Source organism: Anopheles bellator, chromosome 1 (genome assembly GCF_943735745.2).
Source record: "Anopheles bellator chromosome 1, idAnoBellAS_SP24_06.2, whole genome shotgun sequence".
Classification (NCBI taxonomy): Eukaryota; Metazoa; Arthropoda; class Insecta; order Diptera; family Culicidae; genus Anopheles; species Anopheles bellator.
The window spans coordinates 29,973,584-29,992,485 of record NC_071285.1 but is presented as its reverse complement, the minus strand read 5'-3'; the positions used below and the strand labels follow the sequence as shown (position 1 = coordinate 29,992,485).

Here is an 18,902-nt window from a genome sequence, read left to right as displayed (position 1 = left end):
TCTTCTGTTTCTCCACTTTTTGGCTTTCTTCTCTTCGATCTCATAGCGGGGCTCGGGGGGTTCTCTTTTCTCTTTCTTTCGTCCTTTTTTCCCTTCTCTGTTTCTCTGATCGACCTTGTTCTTGAGGTTCGCGCCGGTTTTCGCTTCCTTTTTTTTGCTTCGTTTTTCGCTTCGTTCGTCGCTTCGTTTGCATCATCCTATGTTTCTGGCGTATTGGCTTCGCTGTCTTGCTTACTTTGTTCCTTCTCTCAGGTGTTCAGGTGTTTTCTTTTTTCTCTACTTTGCACTTTCTTCTCTCTTTCGGTTCCCCGTCTCTGCGTTGTGTCCCTTTTTTATTCGCCCGGTTTAGTGCGCTTCACATGTGATGATCGCTTTCATGTGTGTTCTAATCGTTTGGTCACATCATCATCGAGTCTACTTCTTCTTCTTCTGCTCTAAGGTTCTTTCTTCTGGCCTTTTTTTTTGTTGCTATTTTGCGGCAGGAATTTTTCAAGTTTTTGATGTGTTTCTTTTCATTTTATTTGTCTTATTCTATTCGTCTAGAGTAAGCCAACGCGCGCGCCACATCACTATTGCGGCTTTATGCCGTCTGTTTCCGAATTCCGTTCGAACCGCCGTCCCATTTGAGATGGGAGGAAATATTTTACTGTGTTTTATGTTCGTCCCCCCGGATCTCAATCGTTAACGGTTCTGAAAAGGTCAAAAGTCTAGGTTCAGTTAGGTTGCTGCCTTCCGATACTGGGACTTTCGGTGTCCGGCAACGTTCTTGGATACTTGGTCTTGGATGGAATTATTGGGGATGCCACTGGGATCCACCTTTTTTTGGGGGGATGAATTCATGTTCAAACCTCCTAAGCTGCAGCAGATAAATAATCGCTCTGTAATCCCCCACCGGGTACCGGCAACCGTTGTCGATAGGAATTTAGTTTAATTACACAACCGCTACGTCGCGAATATCGTCCCTAGCATCATCGAGTCGTTAGACTTTCCACTGTAAAACTCCCACCCTTCTGGGCCGCGGTGTCGTCAAAACGATCAATCAATGAAAGGAGACCGAAACCCAGCCCGATCCACCCCACGTGTGGTGGATTGGGTTGCTCTCTGTGGGAGAAGCTCAACCAACCTTTTCCGGTCGGTGGCAAAGCAAAGGCATCGCGTTACCCTTAAATGTTCTCTACACCCAGCCAATGCTCCCCTCGGGTTCCACCGGGGTAGTTCGCCCAAGGGAGGGGCCCACTGGAGATAGCGGAGAAGGAGAGGTATGTTTTTAATGGTCACGCATAAAATTAATTAAATTCATTTCACCATAAACTCTCCCGCGCCGCGCACGTACATACGCCCAACCTGTGTGTCACCGGCTGGAACCCGAACCTCACCATCGCCGCCGCCGCCGCACAACCCCCCTCGGGCTCTTTTTATCGCACCGTTATGCGATGTTATGCGGGAGCATAATGTAATCCCGGTGGTGGACCCGTGCGTAATATGCTCGGGAATGCGGGTTCCCCCAACGCCCCCCGTCAGCCTGCTGAGCCGACGGAATACCGACGCATCGACTGGTGCTCTGCTTTTGGGTTGTGGTGTACAAACAACCACTACACGTCACTAGCACCACAGGACCATATTAATATTAATTTGTCGCTACGCGTCGTTTTTCCGAATCACTGCACGGCACTGCCCAAGCTGAGAGGGTGCGCCGCCCCGATTGAGTGATTTAGTGATCGCGGCCTGCTCTCCCGAAGATCAATCATCTGGGGTTTTAGTAGCGGGGGCAGATCGGGCCGCGACAGCATAATAAATTCAAATCAAAGCCGATCGTGTTTGCTTTGGGTGTAAAGCTGCCTTCGTTTTGCTGCTGCTTAATTGCTGAGATCAAACTGACGCACGCTTTTGTGCGCAAGTTCGAATCCCGATCCTGAAAAGAAGAGTAAACTTTTCCTAGAACAAGCTCCTAGAGAGGTATGTCTTGTCTTTTAAACGTAAGCCATCGTATTTTGAAGTGTGCAGCTTCAGGCACGAAAAGAGCCAGCATGTGGAATTTACTGGGTTGTTCAACAAGTTTTGCGCTTCGATAAGAAAAACACAATTTTGTGGTTTGAAAATTCCAATACATATTTTTTCATTTCAATTTATGAGTTCTCTGCCGGAAGTGAGAATCTGGAACAGCTGCAAAATACGCTTGGACACATCATTTTATGAAAAACACTTTCCACGGATGATTTCTTTAAAGGTCTGGAAACAGATGGAAGTCGCTAGGAGTCAAATATGGCGAATACGGTGGATGCTCCAACAATTCGACCTTTAACTCATAGATTTCATGGGAAAAGGATTTTTTTCTGTAAATCGAGCCTGATTAACGATTTTTTTCGTTTTTCGTTTTTCAACGGCTTAAAAGTTTTTAATAATAATCGAAATTTATGGTTTTACAAGTTTGCAAGGAATCCACATACAAAATTCCTTTCGCATCCCAAAAATCTGATGCCAACAACTTTTTGGCCGATTTCTGGACACGAATTTATTTCGGAGCTGAAGAACCATATTTATACCACTTCTTAGTCGCTTGATTTGTCTCAGGATCGTGATGATAGACCCTCATCCATAGTGATGAGTCGATGCACAAAATTCACTTTTTCCTTTCGAAAACACTCCTAATGCTGCCAAGAAAGTTGATATCCTGTATTTTTCCTACGATTGCGAAGAGTCCTTATACACTTTCAACATTCGTTCAAAACTTTCCTTTGCTTTTAATCTTTCCAAAAGTAAATCTTCAATCACACTGCACGATACTTGATTTTATTTCATTGTAAAAATACCCCATACGTTCATAAGAAAAGTGTACCAACATACCAAAAAGTTAAATAGGTTACCAGCAGCGCTCTCTAATATTGAACCGCAAAACTTATTGAACAACCCTCGAATGATCGGTTCACAGAGTGTGTATAGAGCAGCAGGCTCTGGAAGGAGCACTCTGCAGGGCCTGCTTAGCAACGATTAGTGTCGTCCGTCAATGCGCGTCACACAAGAGATATGACTCATCATGATGCGCTGCCTGTCGGTTGGTGCAAAAACGCTGAAGTTTGGGGCGGCCAAAAACAGGGACCCTCGTAGGCCCAAACTGTGGGCCCTTCGAGTGGGCATGTAATCGCGTGTGTACAGCGCACCTCTCAGTCACGGGCGGTGATGCTAATTATGTGAAGCGAACGATGATGATGCTGTATGAAATGTGACGATAATAACAGCCGCCGACCCCGGGGTGATGGTGTACTTTTTTTTTCTCCCGAGCCCTCGAACTGGGAGCTCACACTGACTGCAATGAAGAGAAGAAAATTGAAATAGAAAGATAAGTTTCTGGGCGGCTGTGGGGAGTGGTGCGCGCGGATAAGTAGTAATGAACTTTTACAAATCATCGTTGAACCCTCTTCTCCCGGATTCGTTGCGGCCGCCGCTCTCGGTAATCCTCCGGTCGGATGATAAATGGTCCTTAAGCGTCGCCCACCACCACCAGTGATGGGTTTGCTTTCGACCTGTGGGAGATATTACTTCACAGCCATCCGGTCGATCCGTGTGAAGCCTTGTGTGAAGATTTGGGTGTACTTTCCATCGGCTCCGTCGTCCAATGCCCCCAAATATCTGATACCGGTGCAGAGGGATGTGCCAGAATACTTAGACCAACTACTGCGCTCCAATACTCTAATACGGAGCGCGGAGCAGCACACACTTTCTGGAAGAATTCTTTTCCCAAAACCCAAATTACATTACCATTGATTGATGGTCCCGCCCGCGGCCCCACTGCAAGCGGACCGGACGAAATTCCGATCCTAATACTATTCAGGCTTCCAGGGGATGCGCGCCCTCCAAGACCACCAAGTCGACAGTGTAGGAGAAGAAGGTGCCCCGTACGATGCTCTCGTCCGTCGGCTGTGTGGTCTTTCGAAACATGGATTCCTGCTTCCTGCTGGGGCTACGGAAACGATCCAACTTTCGGCCCGTTCCAAGATCAAGGTGTCTCTTCCTTGGAACTACTGCCGGCGAACGGTGGGGGAGAATGAAGAAATTCCTTCGAAAGCATTTCCGAATTGTTAGCTAACTATCCATCGGATCGGTGAAGCGTGTTGCGTGCCCTGTTTTGTCCGAATGGGGGGAGGCCATGGAAGCAAAACTTTGTGGTGACGCCGTATATGCCTTCTTCTACGAACCTGGGCCACCGGAAGCGTTTCTGGGGGGATCGAGCAAACAGAGTTCGGCTCTGAATACATACGTTGGTCAACACAGAGCACAGAACGGAATGTCCGGGTTTCATCTGCGCCTTGGTCCGTTAGACGAGAAAATTCCAACAAACTAACAACCTTTGCACCTTCAGGCGTGGCGGCGCTCTGTGTGTACCTCCGTGCGATATCTGCTTCCTGTGACCAAAGAGACCAACGTGTTTTTTGAGGTGACTATCATCTTGGTATCTTTCTCCGAAGACTTACTACCGCCACTGGGATCGTTTACACGCGACCCAGAACATATCACTCCAGGACTTGTCGGCAACATATTCAGCGCCCCAGAAAGGTTTCTGGAGTTGGAATTCATAGAACGGAACTGAAACTGCAAATTGGGACGCCTCGTTCGGGTTTTGAGAACGTCTGCGTGTCCATGTCCTGATAACTACTGTCTTGGGTGGGAGAAGTCCATGTCTCCACGAGAAACCGCAATGTCTGGAATGTGTGCAGAACTAACATCGCGGGTCCAATGCCGTGTAGGATACACAACAAGAGAGCGAAAGAGAGAGAGAGAGAGAGAGAGACAGCGAAGAGACAGTTCCCCAGAAGACCTCTTGACCGGGGGGATCGCCGCCGGGATGTTGTTGGTGGACAGAGCTCCACCCAGACCACCGGGTTCTTCGTGCCGGAAGCAGCAAGTTCCAAGAAGTAACGTAACTACCACAAACAGAAAGACAGAGACAGTGAGCGATATGGGGAGTTATGTTTTCCTCTTTCGGGGTTTCCAGCGTCGTCGGACGGGCAACCCTCGTCGTCGTCGTCGTCGTCATGCGCATAAGCAGTGGTTACTTTCGCGCTCTGTTAGCGAGCGGAACGGGTAGCGGGCGGTGGTCACGTAGCGGTGTAGAACCCCGGAGATGGGGCTTATATGTCGGCATGTTCATGAATAAAACATTGCCGAGCAGCAGCGAGAGCACTCTCCCAGTTCTACCGCGCGGACGTCAACAACAACTGCCCTTCGCCCCCTGGTCTTTGGTATGTTTTTGGAAGAATTTGGTTTACTTCCTCCTCGCCGTGCCGGAATCTCTCGCGGGCGCGGGTCTCGCAATCACGCGGTTCTTCTCGGAGCTGGCTTCCGATTTTCCAACGGGGGGATTGGAAGTAACCAAGAGTGGTGTCAGCACAGCACGCTGCTCGCTCGGCTCTCTAAAGGTCCGTTCGGTAATCCATCGGCCGTTCCTTGAATCATCATCCCGTAGGCTATGCGGGAGAAAGGGCTGGTGTGGTGGTACCAGGTATGGCGGGGCCAGGTATGCATGATAATGAACTTCATGCTCGCCGGCTCGCCTCCCTCTGAAAATCGTTCTTCTGCTCCCCAAAAAGGCGGAAGGTAGAGCGGAACTGAAGATCTGAGGGAGCTCGCCCCAAGAAAGACCATACCGTGAATAATGCAGCGTGGTTTCGTGGGAGAGGGTATCGGCCGCCGGAGGGCTCGCGGGGAAGAGTTTAAAAGCGAAATTGATTTCTGGAGGAGAGTCAGCCAGCCCTCGCGATTGGTGTCGGTGCTCCTCGTCCATTGCTTGGCCGGTGGCGAAGAAGCGATGGAGGAACCGCAACGAGAGAAACCTGTTTCTGGTGGAAGATTTTTTTCCTCGACTTTACTGGACTTTCTGTCTCTCTCTCTATCCCCGTTCGTTCGCCCAACCGCCCACTTTAGTCGGGATCGAGGGACGCGCGACGCGTCCGTCGATGGGATCAGGTCAGGTTCTCTCAGGTCTGCGGTTGTGTTACAAAACACGCCGCGGCACATGCGGTGATCCTCGCGGCTGGCGCGGAGGGGAGCCAGGCACAAAACTATACCACCTAGCCGTTCTCGCAGAGGTCAACGGACGACTAAATATATGGGACGACGGATTGTTGTGGGGGAGAGAGAGTCGGTGTTGTAGAACCGGTACAGTGCACTCAGGTCTCCGGTTCGGTCCAGACGAGAAACGGGGCCGTCGCCGCCGCTGCCGCCGCCGCGCGCTGCTGCGTTCGACCTGGACTGGGAGTTGAATGAATCGCTCCGCCCGGGGAAACCGGATCTTTTTTTTGCGCTTCTCTCCCACAACCCGCCACACAAACATGTATGTATCGGAGATACCACTACTCGGGCCTGTTTTGGGACACGCTTCTTTTCGTCGTCCACCAAGTTGTTGGGGGTACCCGGGGGAGAATTGCAAGGTTGTGACCACGGCCGATGATGCGCATCCTTGCTGCGTTGTTGTGTTGTGTACTCCAAGCTATTCTTCGATTACGTCCTTCGTTCCCCCAGAAGGCACTGCCCTAGTGACTAGCCACATTGAGCCACCAGCACAAGAAGCCAGCCTGTCAGCGATGGTTTTACATACATTCTTAATGTATACGAGCTCGATGTCCCTTACTTACCTGAACTTGACTTGACTACATTATTTATACATCTTGTGCAAGAAGACGTAGCATGTAGTTGGTAAATGTAACAGTTGTATATTTAGTAGCTCACATATTATCTAAGCCCTAGTCTATGAAGGCTGCAGTTGTGAGGGCTTTAAAATTAATATACATAAACCTATTAAATTATCTTTCTTCTATTTATCCAATTTCTTCATTCATATTTTTTGTAATAATTGGAAAAAATTTTGACGTTTGACGGCATTCGTCTCAATTGTAATAATACAAACACCCTACACACTTTCGTACGAATCTCACTACGAACCTACAATGTTGAACTATCTTAAAAAAAATTAAATCATTCTTAACCCTTAATCTGTCCTTTTTGAAAGTAAAACGTTAAATAAATTTTTATTTTCTAACCTGTGTCAACACTCCCCAAAGAACAGTTTGACATCTGTTTGTCTTTCAAACATATTTTAGCAGTTTTTATTGGGTAAAGCTTGAACGACGTTAAAAGGGATTCCAAGGTTTGTTTGGGTGTTGTGATCACTCTTTTATTGCGATGATCCACAAGCAGACAGCGCTGTCACTGTCCTTAAATTCCGTTGACAATGGTTGTCTGGGAATATACGTGCAGTCCGACTTACGGATCGTCCCTTCGACGATTCCCAAAATACCTGAGTGTCCTGCGAACCATCAAAGAGATATATGTTTTGTTTCTGCAACGCATTTCGATTATTTGAACCTTATGTCTTGGGAAAATTTCCCCAAATTGCGCTACAGCCATGGTTTCTATGGAAACTGTCTGCAGCGGCTTGCCAAGAGGTCGTTCAAGCTACGGCTATGGTTTATCCAATGTTATGTTTATGAAGGTCATTGGAAACATAACCTCCATATTGTACTAAACTATGGTCTCATTTCCCATTTGACTAAAATTATTCTCCTTTTGCTTTATTTGTAGGTCTCACGAGCACCAGGAGTGGGGATCGCCCCGGAATTAGCACACACCAACCGAAAGCGAAACAATCGAGAGAGGGCCTATCTCTGTACCGTGCGCTACCCAAAGAACCATGGCCTCCTGAGCCCGGCACGGACACACCGAAGACGACGACACGGGGAGGATGTTTCCGGTACTGTTGGCGATCCACGCGAGAAGCTAGCGGATCACAGAGCAAGGAGCGAGCGCGTACGGAGCGCATATCAGAGCCGAACCCAATGCAGCAACCACAGGGCAGGACGACAGCACAGGAGAACAGCAGACGCCGACGTAGACGCCGAAGACGCCGACAGGCCACCGCCGTCACCAGAGGAAGCGCCCAGAGTAGTAGTGCGCCACCGGAAGGAATCGACCGATCGAACGAGTAGTAGCGAGATAGGAAGGCAAAGGAAGAGGAACGAAGCAGGCAGGGGGAGGGTGGGGAACGAAGCGATGGCCCCGCACACGCAGACGGGCAGCATTACGATAAAGCAACCGTTTCCAGCGCACAATCACCACCACCAGTGGCCATGGAATAGTGGAACCGGTGGCGGAGGCAGTGCTGGCGGTGGAACAACGTCAGGGGGCACCACCCCGAACGGCGTCGGAATGGCTGGCGGTCAAGGAGAAACTCTAACGGAGCAGGAATCCAGGAGCAGTTCCGGAGCAGCCGGAGAAGGAGGAGCAGCGCAGTCAGCTGCGGTGCCGGGAGTCAGTAGCAGCAGCAACGGCACCACTGCCGTGAGTCCCTCGAACAAGCTGAAGCGACAGCAAGCGGCGACAGGAGCGAGCGGCAAGTCGGTGGCTTCCCAGCAGACAACACTGCTGGCGACGACTACAACAGCGGCGGCGGCGGCGGCGGCGGCGGCGGGCAGCTCGTCGCCACCAACAACACCAGCCCCAACCACAAACGGTGTTCAGACGGACGGAACTGGCAAAAGCAATAGTAGTAGCAGCAACAGTAGTAGCAATCATCACAATAGCAATAGCAGCAGCAGAAATGGTGCCGCCGGTCAAGAAGGATGTGCTGGCAACAGTACCGTCGGTGCGAAACGATCGCGTCCCAATGAACCGCCCCGGATCGCCTGTAAGTCGGTCGGAACAAACACGGCGACCCGGAACGGCACCGGAGGCGGCCCTCCCGCATTGGTTGCCGTCGGCAGCAAACCCGCCACCGGGTCCCCCGTTTCGGCTGTCACCAATCAAAACAATGGCGGAAGCGGCTCGCAGAACAAACTGACACAGCAGCTGGCCATCGTGAGTGCGGCGGCTCCGGTAGTGTCAACCGCCGCCGCTGCAGCCGCCGAGCTGGCGGCTGCCAAAACGAATGGCAACAAAATTACGGGCTACTTCAAGTCACAGATGAAGTCGACGAACGCGTTCAACACGCTCAAGCGCAGCATCAAAACGGTCGCCGGTCGGGCAATTACGATGCAGCAGCGCCGCCAGCAGCACCACCAACTGGCGGCCGCTTCCGGAGCTGTCGTGGTGGAGCCTGGCGGTGGAGAGGAACCGCCGCCGCCCGGTGGCAGCAGCAGCACCGAGCTGCTGACGACGACCACCACCACCACGACGACGGCGGAGCTGCGCACCGGGACCGGGACCACCGTCCTGCAGCAGAAAAGCATCATCAAGACCTCGGCCTCGTCTTCGTCCGCCAGTCCACCACCTACTGGTGGCAACAACAGTAACAACCACTCCAACAACACTACCACACCACCACCGGTGGCGGCTCCATTTAGTGGGCCCAACCTAGACAAGTATCTCAAGCTGTTCCATCAACAGCAGCAGCAGCAGCAGCAGTTGTTGGTGAAGAATTCTGCGACGGCGGCGGCTGGTAGCACCAGCACCACCACAACCGCGACCCTTGAGGCGGTGGCCGTGGCTACGCTGGCCGCCGCCGCAGCAGCCGCTACATCGCAAGGAGCGGCAGCCGTCGCTGCAGCGTCGAAGAAGGTCGAACGCAAAACGGCCCGCATTGCCCCGACCGTGTCGGCGACCCGCAAGATATGCCATCAGGGCGGCCTCGGTGTTGGTGGGGCAGGTGGGGTGGCCGGCGGGGCGGCCGGTCAATCGAAGAAGCCGGTTACCATTGCGCCGCGTACGACGGCGGCGAACACTGGCGCCGATGGGCCAAAGACGGCTCCCGTGAGCGGCTTGGCCACGGGCACGTCGTCCTCTTCGTTGGTAGGTGCCACCAGCTCCACCACCAGCTCCACCACCAGCTATCACCACCAGCAACAGCAAACTGCCCAGCACACGTCGAAGGTAGCGGTGGATCCGCTGTCGACTGCCAAGATGCAACCATCGTCATCGCAGCAGCAGCCGCCACCATCGACTGTACTTCTCACTGCCATTCGGTTGCCAACGGCAACGCCGCCGGGTGGAGCCGCAGCCAATACCACCGGAAGTCCCGTGGCAGCAGCGGCGCCCAACGTGACACCGCAGTATAAACCGATCGCTCCACAGCCGCCCGGGAACTCGATGATGTCATCGTCGGGGGCCGTCACGAAAGGAGTGAACCCCGCAACGGCCGCCGTCTTTCAGTTTCAGCCGTCGCCTGCGTCGATGACGACGGCGGTGGGACCTCCGCCGCCCATCCCAGTGAGCGCGGCTGGCACGATGGTCGCGCCGCTCCCGAACTTGGTACAGATCTCCAATTTGCTGCCGCTGGCAGCGGCCCAACAGCAGCAACAGCAGCAGGCGCTGAAACTGAGCACTACCAACGGTGGTGGTGGCCCTACAATCGCCGCCGTCAACTTGGCCCACCACCACCAGCAGCAGCAGCAACAGACGTCATCGGTGGCGGCCGCTTTTGCCGCCTCGGCAAATGCAGCCGCCGCGGCCAACATGCTAGTCAGTGCGAACGGAATGGCGGCGGCGGCGGCCGCTGCTCGGGCCAACTCGACCGCGATGGCCGGTCCTGGGGCGGGCCAGAACACTACCCCGCAGCTCATCATGAACGCCACCATCATCAAGATCCACCAGATACAGCAGCAACAGCAGCAAGCTGCGGCAGCCGCCGCAGCCGCCCAGGCACAACACCAAGTGATGGCGGCCGCCTCTTCGTTGGCGCATGGCGGAGCCGGAAGTCACCATCAGCAGCAGCAGCAGCACCATCATCATCACCACCATCACCACCAGCAGCAACAGCAGCAGCATCAGCAGCAAAGCTTCACGATGGAGGCGGCGGCCATGAACATGAACTTTAGTGGGATGTTCGCGAAACCGACCACCACGGTCGTGCCGTACTCGGCGGCTGCAGCCTGTCCGGTCACGACGGCCGTCACGAAGGCCATCGGCGTGGGCCACCCGTCGGCGGCCGCCATGCAGTCGGCCGCAGCGGCCCTCTACTCACCGCAGGCATTCGCGGCTGCCCCCCAGCAGCTGCTGATGACACCGACCGGAGGCATCTTCGTGAACACGGCCGCCATCCCGACGATGTTTACCTCGGCGCAGCTGTCGGCGGCTCTGACGCAGGCGACGGCCACCGCCACCATTCCGGCACTGCACCCACTGCAGCCGACAGGCGGCGGAGGGGGGGCCGGAGGAGGCCACCATCAGACGGCGAGCGGCAATGCACAGTTACCAAATAATATTACAGCTATCATCCAACAGAATGTGGCCGCGGCCGCTGCCATTGTCGCTCAGCATCAGCAACATCAGCAGCACCACCACCACCATCATCAACAGCAACAACACCATCATCATCATCATCTGCATCCGCATGCGCAGCAGCAGCAGCAACACTCACTGTTGGCCAACATTTCCCCGGCGATGCTCAACAGCCTGCAGTCCCAGGTAGCGGCCGTCTCTGCCGGGGCAACGACGGCGGCGGCGGGTAAACTGGGCGTCGTCCAAACACTCGCAGGCAGTGCCCCGGCAGCCACCGCGCAGTTCGTACCGATCTCGTCGGCCCTGTATGCCGCCGCCGCAGCAGCCCAAGGGGCCACCATTCAACCGTCGACGATCCTATCGTCCGGTCTCGGGACCATCCCGTCCAGTGTTCAGGCCGCGGTGTCCTCTGCACCGCTGCATCATCATCAGCAACAGCAGCAGCACCACCACCACACCATCGTAACGAGCGTTCCGACGGTGCCCGGCCCGGGCGCCCTTTCTCCGCCGCCGCTCGTCGCCACCGTGCCCACGTTTTCGACTACCAGCAAGCCGATCATGAACGCGCTGATGAACGGAGGCCAGCCGGGCTCGGGACTCGGGAAGATGGCACAAGCGACGACGACGGCGGCGGCGGCGACGACGGCCACCATGTTGCTTCCGAACGAACCACCGGGGCTGGTGCCGGTGCAGCCGCTACCCCAACAGCACAGCAAGCCGCTCACGGTGGCGAAGATCGGGGGGGCCGGTGGAGTCACTGCCAATAGCAACACCACCACCGTGATGCCAAAGCTGGTCCGGAGCACGTCGCTTACGATGCGATCGGGCTTAGGCGGGACGACCCAGAAGACGGGCCGCAGTAACGGCTCCACGCAAACGACTCCGGTGGCACCGGCATCCGGTTTGCTGCTGGGGGTTTCCGGGGTTCCGACGATGTCGGACACACAGCACACCGGCAGCAGCAAGTCGCCACCGGCGCTCAACCCACTGACACTCGACTGTGGCAGCAGCAACGACAGCGGCATCGTGGCCAATTCGAGCGACAGCGAGGACAAGTCGCTCACGATCGACCTGTGCTCGCCGGGGTCGCCAGACTCCGGGTCACCGCCTTCGGTGGTGGCCAAAAAGACGCACCACCACCATCATCATCACCATCACCACCACCGACACCACCACCGGATGCACGGTCTCAAGGACGATGATTCGGAGCTGGCCGCCGGTTCTCAGTCGTCGTCGTCCCCGCTATCATCGTCGTCGGACGACTCGGAGGATCAGCTTGGCGAACGGGCACCGATCGGGACATCGGCCAGCGTCGCACCGGCGGTCGTGCCCGTGTCTCCCTTCCCGCCGCCTCTCCGGCTGCTGTCCGACGTGGCGGTGGCTGCGGCCGAAGCCGAAGCCGCGTTCCACCAGCGGCTGCTACCACCGGTTGCTGCGGTGGTTGCGCTCCCAACGACGGCGACGACCGTTTTGTCGTTGGCCACCACCAACACCACCACCACCACGGTTGCCACTTGCCAAAAGTCGCCCAAGAGCACCGTGCTGGAGCTGATCCGACGGAAGCATCCGCCGCTGACGCTGATGGACGTCGATCAGCCGGGGCAACCGTTGTCCGTTGCGTCGTCGGCGACCAGCGACCTGCAGGAGGAGTACGGCTCGTCCCAGAGTCCGTCGGATGGCGATGGGCAGCAGGATGCCAGTTCCTCCTCGCAGCAGCAACCGGGAGCATCGTTCGCGGCGGCCCCCAGTATCGCCACGGATCTGTTGTCCCCGCTCGCACCGGAAGCGACGTGCGCCCGGAGTCCGATCCTGTCGCAGCCGAAAACGATCCGCTTCCCGGTGCCGTCCGGGACCGCACCGCACCATCATTTCGGGCGCAAGGGCTTCCGGCGGTCGGGTGACGGGCGGCTGTATGGGGCCTGTTACTGGCGCGACTGTGACAGCAAGTTCGACAGCGCGTCCCAGCTGGTGGATCACCTGGCGGCGGCCCACATCAACACGCAGACTGGCCCGACGTACGCCTGCCTGTGGGACGGCTGCAAGGTACACAACAAGGAGTGCACCAAGTTCAACTGGCTCGAGCAGCACGTCCGGTCGCACGGCTGCACCAAGCTGCACAAGTGCATCGTCGAGGGCTGCGGGATGCGCTTCGCCACTCGTGTAAGTTAGCGCCAACCGCACGGACGCGGGCTCCGATCTGACTAACCATCTGACTTTTTGCTCTGTTTTAGACAACGTTCGTGAAACACGTTCACGGGCACTTTGCCGGTGCGGACAGCAACGGTTCGGGCAAACGGTCCTCCACTGATCCGCCGGTACCGAAGGTGCTGAGGAAGACGGGCAAAAAGCTACGCTACCGTCGCCAACCGTGGTCAGGTAAGCCACGCCACCATAACATCCCTGCCGTTCTAGGTTGTTCGTGTCGCGGGGACGACGGGTACATTTGCCTGCCTGCGGAGGTATAAATGGGGTCCTAATGCAGGGGAAGACCCAGAAGAGCACGTTGCAGCGCAGCTTGTGCTCGAGAACATTATGTGTTTTTGTTTTATAAGTTACCATCACAAACTCTATCATTCAGTGCATCGGGATATCCCGATGTATTACGTGGCCCGGGATGCACCCGGGAGAAGGTTAACTATGCTTCCCATCAGATTCAACGGCAAGAAGACCACACGAAGACTACCTTCTGCTCTTCTAGCTACCACTAGCGAGCAGTAAAAGCCTACCAGAAGGAGGACACCATCAGCTGGTTGGTGTGTCCTGCCAATGGTGGCGCAGTCTTCTAGCGTCAACCGACGCAAACTGTCAACAAAAAATCGCAAGCAATTGAACCATTTCTTGCGCATTTAAACCTATATTTCTATCGTGGCGCGAAAGTAGTGATCATCATTCATATTAGGCTAAGGAATAGGTGTCGTTGTTTGTTTTTGTTTCAAATTAATATATTTTCTTGTTTCACGCACAGCCCGCCGCTTTGATTTCTTCGACTCGGGCGTCATGGAGGGTTTACAGCATCGGCTGGTGCGTACAGGGAGCCTCGCCAGCGGCCAGCACGGTGCGATCGTGTTCCGGGGCAGCCAGGTAGCACGCCGGCAGGCGAAGGACAAGGCGCCGGAAGTTTTGATACGATGGTACCCCGCTGAGATGTAAGTAGGGCTTCCCAGAAGCCCCTCCGCAAGGTGGACGCCGAAACGATGTAATCGTGACTGTATTTATGCTTCCTTCGTATCTGTAGCCTTCCCGACCAGTGGCTCCCGGAGGAGAACGTGCAGCTGGAGAAACAGGTTCACATTCACGAGCTAACCCACGAGCAGCAGAACGATCTGCTCGATTACCTGAAGCACGATCGGCTGAGTGTGCAAGCTGGCACCGGGCCGAGCAATCCGTTTGCGGCCCTGCACGAGTTCAGCCTGAAGTTGCAATCGGAACAGTTGGCGGCCAGCAGTGGCGGCAGTGGCAGCGGCAGTGGAAGCAATTCGAACCTCAGCAGTAGCAGCAGCAGCTGGAGCAGCATCAGTTCGTCCACCAGCATGCACCTCTCGTCGAGTAGCGCCCTCTTCCGGTTCACGCCGAAGCAGCAGCGTAAACCCCAGCGGCAGCTGTCTTCGGTGTCGGCCGACGGATCATCCTCAGCCTCGTACTCGAATCAGGGATCGAAACCCGGTGATGGCGGTGCTTCCTCCTCCGAGACGTCCACGGGTTTCTCGTCCATATTCTCCAACTCACTCACTGCCCTCTCGTCCGGATCGCGATCGTTCAGCGCGGTGTCGGCCGCGGGCCTTCTGAGCAGTAACAGCAGCAGCAGTAGCACCGCCACCACCACCACAACATGCCGTGGAGCGATGATGCTATCATCGTCGTCCTCCTCGTCATCGTCATCCTTCTGCTCGTCCGCATCAGCAGTGCAGCGATCAGCGTGTCCGAAACCTGCCACGATCGGCAGCTTCTCTTCACCTCGATCAACAGCGTCGTCGTCTACCGTGTCGCAACCAGCAGCGTCGTCCAGTGTGGGCACCAGCGCTTCCTCCTGACGCCTGTCGACGATTGCTTCCACGAGGATGGCATCATCTTCCGTTCGACAAATATCTACCACACCCTCACCGGCCAGAATCGGTCGCCAGCAGCAGGTCCAACGTAGTCCAGAAGCAGCACGATTTTCAGCTGTAGCCAGCAACGAAGCGAGCAAGCGGCGGCGGCGTCCCATCGTTGTCCACAAACGCCACCAAGCGGCCGCATCGCGAGAAGCCTGTTGTGGTGTCAAGCAACAACAGCAACGTAACGCCTCTCAGCGATCGATCTAGATAGAGGATAACGTGAGCACAACAGCCTACAATATTGTACGGAATACCACTCTAAGCTAGGCATGTAGATATTAGTTTATGGCCAAGCAGCGGAAAGCCAACACCTGTGTTGCGTACGGTCGTGTAGATATGCGTATGTAGAAGATCCCTTTCTTTCGTTGACCTCGTAGAAAGGGCCGACAGCCTGATGATCCAATGCCAACTGAGGGTCACACCTGACCAGGTTTCGGTCAGGGACCCCAGTACAAGTTTAGTTTACAATTTTAGTTCATTTATCAAATTCAAATTAATAATAATCTTTTTTCCTTCACATGTAAGCAATTTAGGTAGAAATCGTGCAAAAAGCGAAAAGCGCTTTATTTGTTTTCGTTTTTTTACTTTAAATCCCTCTTTGGACAGCAGTTTTAGGTACTCTGAACCTTAGCCACACGAGGTACATCAGTAAACTGTACCGCAATGCAATACAAACTGAAGGAAGACACGGAGTTCGAGGTTCTCGTTTGTATTTGGATAGAATTAGTGTGCGCGCTCCGCCAATCGTAGAGCTGTTTAGAGTAGGGATATAGGGGGCACACTGCTGCACACCAACACTGTGTAGCGAACGCTTGTGCAACGGCAGTTTGTGGGGGAAGCAAATGATAACACTTGTAGAAAAGAAAGCAAACTAATCGAAGGTACGTGACTGTGAACTATTCGCGAAATGTGAAACCGAGAAACGCACACCATTAACGAGGAGCGAGAAAAGAACAATTGTTTGAAATTCCGTTGATCTCAAAACCGAACCCGTAACGTAGGATTGAGTGCGCGTCCCCGAGCGCAGGCGTCCATGTATATATTACGGCGTACGAAACTGCTAAAATGTGCGAAGGTCTCAGGAGGAAAGGACCCTGCAAGAAACGTACAGACAGAAGGGAGGTGGGAGAAGAGGGCCTATAGCGGTGGCCGATTAGTAGGTTTAAAATCATGTGACCATAACATACGATAGCATTACGGTGTTCGTTGTAATGTGACGTAAAACTCTCTCTTTTCAATATGCACGCCAAAAGCCCATTACGACATACACGAAACAGAGAGAAGCGCGCGCGCCTAAAGACTGAAAATCGTATTTCTTTTTACTAGGTTGTACACGGCGTAAGGCGGCGGGATGATAACATTAAAGAAAATCGTAACGTTAAACAGGAGCGAAATTTAACGAACGAATACAATCGGTGCAAGGTAGCGGCGCGCGATTTAAATATAAAAAAAAGTCGGCCAACGGTCCGAAAAGGATCTCCTTAAGCAGCATTTATATTCAGTAATTGTGTGACGCACGCAGAAAGCTCATCTGTGCGGAACATTGCTTTGAAAAGTGTTGTGGAAGTGTAAAATTTTAAATTTTATTCCCAAAACAATATCAGCATTTCTGGAGACCCGTCCGACATTTTATGAAGTGTGTTGGTTTCGACCGAGCCCCTGGGGAAGCATTGACTTTTATTTCGCTAGGCCTTTACACTCACCTCGAATTGTGTTGCGTACGGTCTTGCGATCCGCGCAGAAAGCGCCTTCCATATCTTTTGGGGACGTGGCTTGAGTTAGAAAAAATTACCGATAAAATAATCAAATCACATCAAAGTACTTGGCACAAACGAAGCGGAATAACGTGCGCCAGCAAACCCCAATCCCGCGAGGCAGCGTTGCCGTAAGGAATTTAAGGATATAAAATGAAACGGTATTTTGTAGCGCAAAGAAATTGTCACTGCCAAAAACTTGACTGATAACACGTGAAACCAGTGGAGGGGGGCGCACACACGATAAGAATGCTGCACCACCCACCAAACCTACACATGATTAACGGAACTAACTGGTGCGAAGAAATCAATTAGCGAACGTTCGTAAATCGACGGTGAATGATACAGAAGCACACGGGTGCAAGGAAAACCGGTCGTGGGGATAACACCATGCATTCGCTATGATACGAAGTGGGCTCATTATTTTCACATGGAATCGAACAAATCAAAAGCAATTCAAAATTTACTTTGGCTCAAATCAAAATTTATTGTAAAAGCCTGTCACTATCCCATTCTCAGAGAAGAGGAAGATGGATTACGTTGTGGATTCTTTCTCAAACACAGCACTGCCGCCTTCTTGGATTGATTCTGTTTGTTGCCAGCGACAGAGCGACCGAGTTGCAACGCGAAAAACACCATAGCAACACTGCCAAAAACCATAGGAAAGCGCAAACTGCCGTGTGTTCATCAGTGAGACTTTCGTTCAGAACCCTGTAACCTCTTTTTTTGTTTGTTACCTTTTCTCGGGTCCGTAAAATTTAGAATTACACTCAACATTCTTTCGATTTACTCAAAGAACTCGTCACTCACATTGATGCTGGCCATTGATCAGCAGAGGTACCTTAGGTGGAAGATTTTTGTGTAGTGTGTCCTGTGAAGATGCCTACCGACAGCTTAATGGCGCCGCTAAATTTCTTTCTGGATTTGAGTGCAAAAATGGAATCATTCCTTTCCATTTGGACATTCTGTTTGTAAACATTGTGCGTACGTGAATTACTGCGATCTGGATTCAATGCTGCTTTGTGCTGCAATGTTTCTTTTAGAAACCGCGACGAAGAAACGAGAGGATGATAGAGAATATATGTATGTTTTGTACGAAATATTATCATGCGCAGAGGGTGATGCTAGTAATTTCCTTAGAAATTTACGTTTTGGACTGATTTTTATAAAATTATGTTTTCATTCTAAATATTAGATTAAAAGTGAACAAACACAAACCGAAAGTCGAAACTCTCCGCTGCGAAGGCGATACTCTACGATGATCGTGCATTAGCGTAGCGCCCCGGAAGCAGACGGCCATTCGATGAAAGGTGAGACCGTTGTTGGCCGGCACGCATTATGCAACAATCGCTCTCTTTTTGTGTGGGAAACTGTATTTACGTGTACTTTCGGAAGGGAAAATAGTAACAGTAGAGCTAAAAGTTAGAAGGAAAAGTAACAGGCAGGAAGTGAACGAACGAAGCTTTTGTTTTCGAAAAGCATAATAATTTAAAAGGGAAAAGGGAAGGCAAAAACACCGGTTGATTTTAAGTAGAAAAATCACGAGAATCACGGAAAGTAAGGTAATACTATTTTGAAACGCGGCAACCCACACAACATTGCCGCCATCTTCAATGTTCGCTTCGTCCTCGTACGCAACTCCTGGCCCGAAACCGCTCTGCGACACTGCCAGTGGAACTGTATTTTTTTCAGTTCCAATATCTCTCGCCGGAGTTTGCACACAACACCCACAACACGCTGCAAACGATCGCGCCATTACGATGAAGATCGGTAACCCATGGGGTGTGCTGCTGGCGTTTTTAGTGAGATTTCTTATGTGTAGTAACTAGTGAATGTTAAAATTAGTACG

General features: G+C 53.1%; 1 protein-coding gene across 1 annotated transcript; it reads left to right on the top strand.

The window, feature by feature from the left end:
- Nucleotides 1–8,043: 8,043 nt before the first annotated feature.
- On the top strand, nt 8,044–15,236 carry LOC131215405 (zinc finger protein jing homolog). Its single transcript, XM_058209794.1, has 10 exons — nt 8,044–9,023; nt 9,123–9,777; nt 9,829–10,338; nt 10,384–10,674; nt 10,750–11,232; nt 11,326–13,365; nt 13,437–13,581; nt 14,171–14,351; nt 14,441–14,620; nt 14,651–15,236. The coding sequence occupies exons 1-10, from the start codon at nt 8,044–8,046 to the stop codon at nt 15,234–15,236; spliced, it is 6,051 nt and encodes a 2,016-aa protein (XP_058065777.1).
- The last annotated feature ends 3,666 nt before the right edge of the window (nt 15,237–18,902 follow it).